The sequence below is a fragment of the Pollachius pollachius genome, assembly GCF_949987615.1.
Source record: "Pollachius pollachius genome assembly, chromosome: 20".
NCBI lineage: Eukaryota > Metazoa > Chordata > Actinopteri > Gadiformes > Gadidae > Pollachius > Pollachius pollachius.
In genome coordinates, this window is record NC_136953.1 from 4,331,176 (window position 1) to 4,341,738 (window position 10,563).

Genomic DNA, 10,563 nt, shown 5'->3' on the forward strand with positions numbered 1-10,563 from the left:
CCATCAAGTCATATTACCACATCTCTAATGTTTGCAATGACAGCACCGCTGATCCCCAACGCAGTAGCACGTTGCTCACCCGCAGTTTGCTAGCACATCTAAAGGAATATTGTGCCTCGAATCTCTATCCCATGCTGGGTTTTAGGTCCTCACTACCCAAATATAAACCACAGAGTAAAACTACAGAATGCAGTTACCTATCTGCTGAATGACTGTATAACTTTAGTATATGCTACATGTGAACCTCCTAAGATGGTGCAAATTGTTTGTTCGCTATCTCGGGATATTGGGATATATCCCATGATTGAGTTCTCAAACTCGGGTATTGTTTTCATCGCAAAATGTCGTCTCGTCACGCGAATAAAAACAAATAAACCGCCTATAAGAAACAATAAAAGGACAAGGGTTTCACTGCACACTACTCATGACACACACACACACAGACAGACCATACACAGTCTACATACACACACACACACCCTCAGACACACATGGCATACAAACACACGCACAGACGCACACACAAACACACTTTGCACCCACACATATTTAGCATCACACAAATGAAACAGGGTAAACCGCCTGGGCATGGTATGTGCACCATAGCGTAAAGTCAACACAATCCCCCCCCCTGAAGCAAGCAGCCTCAGCACTGATCTAGCAGCACGCCTCGACCAGCACTGCAAGCCGCCGCCGGCCAGAATGCATTGTATCTTTACTTCAGGGTTCTCCCATACCACAGTGTATACAGTCAGTTTTGCTGCGTTTAAATATCTATGGGCTGACTTCCCCTCCCTCCTCCCCCTCCCCTGGTCTCCTCCCAGAAGCTGAACAGAGTTGTGGATCTGACTGGGTCTCACTTGGTCCGCCGAGCCCAGGGCGCTGAGAGCCTCTGGCTCGGGCGACGTCCTCCGATGCGTACGCCCGCTGTTAATATCGAATGTGCTGCTGAAATATAAATATGCACAAACCAATGCTGCCAAGGCTTCAGAATGACACACAGTCACGCTTGGCCTAGAGATGGACTCCAGGCCCACACTGTTTTCATTTGTCTCACAGTTTGTCTCTCCATCTCTTTGCCTGTGCATTTTACTCTTTGTTAACCATGGTTATTGTCTCTGTCTGTCTGTCGAGCTGACTCTCTCTGCATTTATCTGTTTGTCTGTCTGGCTGTGTGTCTGTCTGTGTGCCTGCGTCTCTCTCTCTATCTGTCTCCATTTCTCAGTATCTGTTTTTAGGTCTGTCTGTCTGTTTCTCTGTATTTTTCTCTGCATTTCTCAGTATCTATTTGTCTGTCTGTGTATCTGTCTTTCTGTCTGTATTGTACTCTGCTTTTCTCTGTGTCTGTCTGTGTGTCTGTCTTTCTCTCTGTATTGTTTCCTGCATTTCTCTGTGTCTGTCTGTGTGTCTGTCTTTCTCTCTGTATTGTTCCCTGCATTCCTCATTTTCTGTGTGGCTGTCTGACTTACTCTGTCTCTCTCTTTCAATTTCTCAGTATCCCCCTGTCTCCCCCTGCCCCTCTCTGTCTGTATCAAGCACTTGCTCTCTTTCCCTTCTCTGCATCTCTCTCTCTCTCTCTCTCTCTCTCTCTCTCTCTCTCTCTCTCTCTCTCTCTCTCTCTCTCTCTCTCTCTTTACTGTTGCCAGTACAGCTGTGTGTCTATCAGCTGATCAGCACGACCCTGGGGATCATTGTCTCGTTGGCGTATGCGTGAGGGCGTCCTCCGATCGTGCGGCTGCATGACCCCAACCACCAAAACCTCCAGTTCATGTTTGTAAACATGCTCCATAAATCTGCCTAGATGAATAACACAATGTACTTTACCACATGAAGAGAACGCACACACTCTCTAATCACACACACACACACACACACACACACAAATGGACACACACACGCTGAATAATTCATTGCAGCTGTGATAGGTCATTCTTCATCTGTGCTGTGTTCCTCGTCTGTCCTCTCCATACTGTGGAAAGCAGATGGCTCATTTGGAGGTAGACGCCATGTGTGGAGGAAGAGGAGGAAGGGAGGGATGGACTGAAGGTTATGTACATTTGGCGCAGAGGCACGCAAAAGTCGTTAACTTGCATCCCTTGTCCCCATTCGTCACTACTATTTTATTTAGCCATTCAGCAGACTTTTTTCAAACATAGTGACTTTAAAGTGAGGCTGAGCACATCCTAAGGATACAATCAAGATTGGTGTAGCTACAAAATAAGTTATAGCGCTGCCCAACCTAGTTCAAACGACGAATGGACAGAGTGCATCCATACCCACACAATCAGAAATAAACATTTTGGAGTTAAATCATTTATAAGGGGTAGAGTGATCAGTGCCTTCTAAATTCCACAACAATTTCTACATTTCCAACACCATGGTACAGCTAGACAAATTGCGTTTGAGACTACAAATCAGAAATCAGCCAAAAGTTCACAAAGCTGCAACCTCATACTCTGAAGACGTTGTTTACAACAACAAGCGGACGGCGGTGGTGTTTGCAGGGTTGCTCGTGGCACCAGATGTAGCGGGCGCTGGGCCGGGTGCGTTGTAAGGCTGGAGGTGTCGTGGTGGTGATGAAAGCGTCATTAGTGCGGCGTTGAGACTCTCTCCCTGTTAGCTAAATGGATCCTCAGCCATCTGCTGTGACAGGCTCCACCGCTTGCTCACATCCACCCCCATACGCCCAGACGGGCTTAGGGAGATCTTCCCTCCCTCTGTATCTCTCCCTCTGTATCCCTTTCTCACTTTCTTCCTGTACCTGTTTCAAGAGCTCCTCCTCTTTCATTTTTAGACCATAAGGTAATTTTAAATGTTTGGCTTGATGGGCGCGCTGTCTAGTGAGGCATGGTCCTGTCTCTGTCTCGCTTTCTGTCTCGCTTTCTGTCTCTCTCACTCACTCTCTCCCTCTCTGTCTCTCTCTGCCTGCCTGTCGGTTAGTTGCTCTGTATTTCTTAATTTCATTCTCTAAATCTTGACGTCGTCTCTATAAAGACTATTTCTTTCCCTCTCTCTCTCTCTCTATCCTTTTCCATCTTGTTTTTGTGTCCAGGTGTCGTTGTCCAGGTGCTGTTCTCACAACACACGTTATTCTATATGCTGCAGCCTGACTTTCCTGTCATTCTCTCCGTGTCTCCGTGCCTGATTCCTTTCCCGTTGTGCAAAACAGCTTGATAACAATGGTCCTGAGTTACAGCAGTGTGTGTGTGTCGGCGGGTGTATACACACACACACACACACACATACACACACGCACACATCAACTATACCGAACCAGACTGATATATCGGTCTGCCAATGCTGTTGGCCTTCAGCAGCTGTGGTAGGATCAGTATTTGCTTCCTAGAAGATAATACACATGAAAAGGTCAGGCTTGCCTCCTCCTACCTATAAGTCAGACTGCAGCCATGTGAGTTATTGGCTTATTCTCCACGGAGGAAACACAGTGGTCACAGCACCTTGAGGTTTTCTAAAGAGCATGTTTGGGGGGGGGGGGGGGGGTAGAGGAACAAGGAACCCCGCCACAGGGAGAGTTATTGTCTGGTGAACATGGAGGAATGCGAGGCTGGGGAGGGAAAGGCACAGGATAGATGTTAGTCTGTGAAATGTGTTGTTGACACACACCTGGTGCTGAAAGAAAGCCTGGAAGGCTGTGAAGCTGGAAATGGGGAAAACCACTTTTGTCGCCCGTCATCAATTTTGTTGTTTCAGTGAGCGAAGGGTGCCAGGTTGTCTGTTTGTGTCTGCTTGTGTGCAAGAGTGTGTGTGTACAGGTATGCTGTATTTCTGTCTACACCCATGTATGTTGTTTTTGTAAGGCAAGAGTCCTGAGCTTGTTGCCTAGGTAGAACCATTAAGTGAGCCATCTTGAACTTCCTATAGGCAAAAGAAGAGCGTAGCGGTCGTCTGTAATGAAATGTGTGTGCGGCGGGTCCGCGTGCGCTGGGGCCTCTACGGGACACGGGGGCTGTAATGTGTTTTAATGAGAACAGCTCCTCAGGGGACCGGGGAAGATCTACTCATCACTTGGGGCCCCCTGCTGCTTGAAAGTGGCTCCGCTCCTCCGCTGTATGTTCCACCTGCAGCTACCCCACCCCGTCTGCCTGTCATCATCATCTGTCTGCATGGCTTCACGTCTCACTCTCCTTATTCCCTCCGTCTATCTCCTTCTCCCTTTCCCTCTCCCCTTTTCTGGCTCTCCCCCCTCTTGCTTTCTTTCTCTCTCTCCCCCCTCTCTCTCACTCCCATGCCCCCACCTCTTGCCTACGTTCTCTCTCCCCCCTCTGCGACACCCTTCTCTTTTCATTCCTCCCCCCCTCACTCTCTCCCCCCTCCCTTGCTCCCAAACCTCTCTAACTCTCTCCCCCCCTCTCTCACTCCCAAACCTCTCTCTAACTCCCAAACCTCTCTGTCTCCCCCCTCCCTCCCCCTTAGTTGCGGGAGGCCATCGAGGCGGAGCTGTGTGAGCGCGGCCTGCAGCCCATCCCCTTCACAGTGTCCAAGGTCATCCAGCTGTACGAGACCAAGAGCTCCCGCCACTCCACCATGCTGGTGGGCCGGACGGGCAGCGGCAAGACGGTGACCTGGAGGACGCTGCAGAACGCCCTCACTGCCCTGCACCGCAAGGGGGAGCCGGGCTACCAGCTCATCAGGGTACGGGCCTGGTCGCTTTGGGGGACTTTGTTTCTTCAAGTTTTTCAGAGTTCTTTTTCTTTTCTTTTTTTGATTACTTTTACTTTTTGGTTTTCTATTTCTACTACTGTCCTGTACATTCTGCTGTCACACCCACATTTCTCATCTGGGATGTTATCTTACAACACAACCTTTTTTACAATTCGCTCCTCTTGAATTTCATATGGGCTCAGAAACAACGACTGGGACCTGTTACCAACAACCTATGGTTGCTTGTTGTTTTCTATCTCTGCCCTCCCGGCGGTAGAGGTCTAGGTCCATGGCTGGGCTAATAGGAGCATAGAGAGTGGGAGTTTGAAACAATTTCAACGATTAAATTGTGTTTTAACGTCTTAACATTCAGAATTAACCAAATAACATTTTTTTTCGTACGGCAATAGCAATAATTCAGTCAATGACTTCCCTTCCAGCCAAAAGGCTTTTGATTTATTTATTGCTCATTTCCCTTCTTCATCCCATTATTTTTTAGGGGGGATTTCCCATGATCCTCTCTGGTTTTCTATCTCCCACCACCCATCTCGTTCTCATTTACCGTGAATATCAAAACATCCCCTTCCCAGAGGGCTTGTTTGTCTTCATGTGTGTTTGCGTGTGTGTGTGTGTGTGTGTGTGTGTGTGTGTGTGTGCGTGTGCATGTGCATGCGTGCGTATCTGTGTGTGTGTGAGAGGGGGCATCCTTCCACAAAATTACACATTAACGCCCATGGGTGTGTGTGGCACGGGGCGTGTTGGCACATGCATCACACCTATCAGTGAGCCTCGTCAACATGTGACCACTCTCGCAGCCCCCGAGGGGTGCCTCTCCTCATCTGACTCGCACGCACACACACACGCACACACACCCACCAACAGGCAACCAAACATCGAGATGGATCTCCACGATAGACACAACCACACACCTCATACACAAACACACACACACACAGGGTCCAGATTCCTAGTGAATCCTCCTCCGTGTGTGTTAATGTCCCCCCCCGCGTGGCTGGTGTTGTTGAGCGGGGCCCCTGGGCAGACTCAGAGCCTCTCCGGCTTAATGGAGTGTATGTCATGATCTTCAACTTTAAGAGGTCCTCACTCCTTCTGCTCCCGCACCGAGGGAGCCCGACAGAATAATGCTGTCCTATTGGCGTGCGTGTCAGTGTGTGTGTGTGTGTATGTGTTCATAGGTGCACGTGTGTGTGTGTATTCATATGCGTGTGTATGAAGGTGTGTGTGTGTGTGTTTGTGTCTATGTGTTTGTATGAAAGAGTTGGATTGGTTGTGTGTGTGTGTGTGTTTGTGTGGGGGGGAGTGTGTGTGTCTACATGATTGTGTGTGTGTGTGTGTGTGTGTGTGTGTTTGTATCTGTGTGTGTGTGTGTGTGTCTATGTGTTTTGGTGTATAAGTTTGTGTGTGTGTGTATGTGTGTGTTTGTGTTTTGGTGTGTGAGTATGTGTGTGTGTGTGTGTCAATGTGTTTGGGTGTGTGAGTGTGTGTGTTTGTGTCAATGTGTTTGGGTGTTTGTGTGTGTGTGTGTGTGTGTCTATGTGTTTGTGTGTGTGTGTGCGTGTCAATGTGTTTGGGTGTGTGAGTGTCTATGTGTGTGTGTGCCTATGTGTTTGTGTGTGTGTCTGTGTGTTTGGGTGTGTGAGTGTGTGTGTGTTTGTGTGTCTATGTGTTTGGGTGTGTGAGTGTGTCTGTGTATGTGTTTGTGTGTGTGTGTGTGTGTGTTGGAGTGGGTGTGTGTTTTTCTGTTTAACGGAGCGGGTGGCCTAAGCGGAGATTAAAGCAGCAAAGCGAATCATCTTGTACAGAAGATGAGAGGGCAGAGAGAGAGCACGATAAAGAATAGGAAGAATGAGAAAGTGCAAGACTGAATAATAGTAGCACAGAAAGGAAAGAGAGACGGAGAGGCAAGAGAACGGAATAGACAAAAAAGAATTGGAAAGAAATAAAACAGCACTTTCTGCCCGGCCTTATGTCAGTGGCCACCAGACTGGGTTTGAGTTTGTTTGTATCCGTCCGTCTCAAAGCTGTCCTTCATACACACTGTTCTCCATCTTCCGCTTTCTTTCCAGCGACATTTCAGCTCTCATATTCTCTCTCTCTCCCTGGCTCTCTTTCCCCATCTCAAACTCTCTCTCCCTCCATCTTGCTTGCTCTATTTCTCTTTTTCAGTCTCTCTGTCTCCCTCTCTCTACTATCTCTCTCTCTCTCTTGCTTTCTCTCTCTCTCTCTCTCTCGCTCTCCCCATCCCTCTCTCTCTATCTCTCTCCACATCCTCCATGCGGTGCCTCTCTCTCGCTGGCTGTTCTTGGGTGTGTGTGTCAGTACTTCCTCTGCTCTCTCCTCTGTATGAAGAGAGTATGTGTCCATCCAGCTTTATTCGGAGCGCTCCAGGCCTGGTGGTGGCTGAGTCACACTCCCTCTGATGATGCTAATAAGCACCATCCCCTTCTCCTCCCTCGCAACCTCCTCCTCGCATCTCCCTTCCCCCCCATGCATCTTCCCTACCTCTTATAAGTCCCCCTATACCCGCTCTCCCACCCTCCATGCACCACACCTTCTCCCAACTCTCTCCCGTTCCCTCCTCCCACATCATCCTCCCGCTCTTTTTTACTACATCTCCCTACACCAAGCCCTCTCCCAACTCCCCCTCCCATAGTCTCTTTCCCATCCCTTCCACCCAGTTCCTCCTCCCACCCCCCCTCCCTATGTAAATGCATGCATCGCCCCATCCCCCAGCTCCCGAACGCACATCAACACACACGCCGCCCGGGGAACACAAACAAATAAATACTTACATAGGCATGCATGCCCACGATCACACACACATAACACGTACACATACACACACATGTACACACACACACACACACACACACACACACACACACACACACACACACACAGACAGACAGATACACATGCACACACACACACACACACACTCACTCCCTAATGCACACAGCCAAACAAATTCCCATAATTTCATTTAAATAAAGTCTCTCTTTTGTCTCTTTCTCTCCCTCTCTCTCTGTCCCTGTATTACACACAACAACAACAACACGACGCAACAATGCAGGCATTTTGAAATGGCCTTTTGGCGCCGACATTTACTCATGCACACACACACTCACAGACAAACTGGGCGTCGTGCTTTAGCCGGTGGTGGTATCGACAAGAGAGAGACAGGGAACAGAGGCATGGCTAATTGCCGGCGCTTAACGCTTAGCTTCCCAGTGACAATATGTATGGTGGCACGGCGGCTAACCACTAGCCACGTTTGATGACACCCCAGCTGGCACCCCCGCCCGCGGCCGGTTGGCACGGCTTTGGAAAGTGTGTGTGTCGGCCTCATCCCTCCATCCACAATCGCCCCGGTTACTGTCTCACCCCCCTTCACTCGCCCACCTACGCACATAGTGTAAGGCTAAATAAAGAAATGGACCAAAGACTGAGGGGTATGTAGGTGGGGAGTAATATTAGGATTGGAATGCCCCACCTGGTTAAAACTAGCCCTGTGTGTGTGTGTGTGTGGGGGGGGTGACTGCGTGAGTGTGCGTGCGGTGTGTGTGCATTCATGCAACCGCCAAAAACCATGTGAGTTGACCTCTTGCTCTCACCTTATCACGGCCACCTCTACTCCCTTTCACCCTCTTATAGCGCCACACTGCTTCTGCATTAAGAGGAAGCTTGGTGTCTGTGTGTGTGTGTGTGTGTGTGTGTCCTCTATTATTCTGTATACTCTCAGCCTTGTTCCGGGCTCCCTCTGAGACTCAACACATCTATTTATGTCTTCTCCCTTGTCTCTCTCCCACTGTCTCTGTCTTTCTCTCTCTCTCTCTCTCTCTCTCTCTCTCTCTCTCTTTCTCCTTCTATTTCTCTTCCTCGCTCTTGCCGCACTAACCCTTGCACCCTGACGATGACTTGTTCTCATACTCATGTTCTCTCTCCTCTCTTTCTCTCTCCCTCCCTCCCTCCGCTCTCTCCTCCTCTATTCTTCTCTCTCCGCCGTCTCGACCGCTCACTTTCCTATTCTCCGTCATTTCCTCCTTACCTTTTCCAATCTTTTCTTTCCCTCTCTTCTTTTTCTCCCGCTGTCTTTTTCCCCTGCATGTTCTCTTGCTTTGTCACACTTGCTCGTTCCCCTTCTCCTTTCCGGTGCCTGCCGTCTTTTCTTTCATTTTCTGACTCGATACCTTGCTCTGTGCTCATCTATTTCTGGGCTCCATCTTCCTCCCCCCCTACCTCCGCCTCGACTATTCACGATCCTTTCTCCCATCACTCTGGCTCTTTTTCCTCTCTTTCTCTCCTCTTTCTCTCTCTCTATTCTCTTCATCACCATGAAACAGCAGCCCAACGTGTTACATTTGAACACGTTGACTTGCCACTCTTTTTAAATTGACTACAATCTACCCAGAAGTTATTAGCTCGGCTAATGGAAGACACTTGATGCTAGCTGTCGAAACTAATCACGGGTGACGGGCTTATGAACAAACAACAATAATGGGCCCCCCTTAGTGTCAATCTGCATCCTTTTTCTTCCTGATAGCAATCTTTCCAAACTTTTCTTGTTCATTCATTCTTTTCACACTAACATATGAGCCTTGGACTCCGCCTCCACAGGACTACCCCCTGAACCCCAAGGCGGTGAGCCTGGGAGAGCTGTACGGAGAGAGCAACCTGTCCACCAACGAGTGGACCGACGGCCTGCTGTCCTCCCTGATGAGGACCGCGTGCGCAGGTACACTCACGTCCACCTCACACAGGGGCTCCTCCATAGTGCTTCAAAATCAGTGTCCGCCGTCCTCCCATACGTTTGAGTCACGTTGATGGTGGCGATGACATAACAAAGGTGACCCTCACTAGAGTGAGGGTCAGTAGGATGGTAGAGCTAATGATCCAGGCAGTCACCAGGCGGCAGTGGTGGTTTGTTCCCAAGTTCATTCTAAGTGTTGTAATGAATTGGTTGTAATGAATTGTAGTGGACAAAGGGGGAGGATGTGTTGGAAGCAATATAGATCACACAAGTCACAAAGAAAAATTATGATAAATTGATCAGTTAAATCACTGTACTTGATTTATTGATTTATTGACTCATTCATCGATTTGTCTTATATTTCCTTGTTACTATTTTGTTTTTTTCGATTATTAATGAAACAAAAAACAACTAAGAAAATGAGTTCTAGATCTAAAGTGGACTTATATTGGATTTATTGGGGGATTAACAGTGTATGAGATGTGTATTGACGTCACAGAGAGACGTAAGCAGCGTGACTTGGTGAGTGTGCAGCTGTCCGCTTCACCCCACCATTCGCAATTACCGGTAGAGTAATCAATATATTATCACAATAATCATTAGCTGTTTCTGCTCTGACTAGCTGCATTCCTGTTTTCCTCATGCTGCCTTCCTGGTTCTAAACAAAATCAAACTGAATGGGTTTGTTGTTCTACTAGGGATGATGGCAGGGGCGGCTGTGTTGATAATGGTTATCATTGTGCTGGTGGTGGTAGTGGGCATTGTGACGGTGGTGGAGCAAACAAAATACACAAAAGAAGACGGAGAGAAGAACGTTATTTGCTGTTGACTGTCAACTGGGCGGACCACAGCAGAACGAGCCGAGACTCACTGTGAACCAGCACTCGTTCAAAGACTGTGCACTGTTCACACATACACACACACACACACACACACACACACACACACACACACACACACACACACACACAATCACACACACACACACACACACACACACACACACACACACGTCCTCACACTGGCCTGTTGCAGAGCGGCCGAAAAGAGAGGGACAGTTGAGTGCGTGGGTGTCGGTCGGGATCATGTGGTGTGAGTTGTGTTGGACGCGTGGCGGGGTGGGGGTGAAG

At 48.6% G+C, this 10,563-nt stretch overlaps 1 protein-coding gene across 1 annotated transcript in view; it reads left to right on the forward strand.

Moving 5' to 3' along the window:
• The window catches only part of dnah2 (dynein, axonemal, heavy chain 2), a gene marked incomplete at both ends in the record, with an annotated part of 182,899 nt that overhangs the window by 93,345 nt on the left and 78,991 nt on the right, over positions 1-10,563 (forward strand). The window contains 2 exon segments of the mRNA XM_079758404.1: positions 4,435-4,653; positions 9,301-9,418. Coding sequence (XP_079614530.1) covers positions 4,435-4,653; positions 9,301-9,418 — 337 coding nt within the window.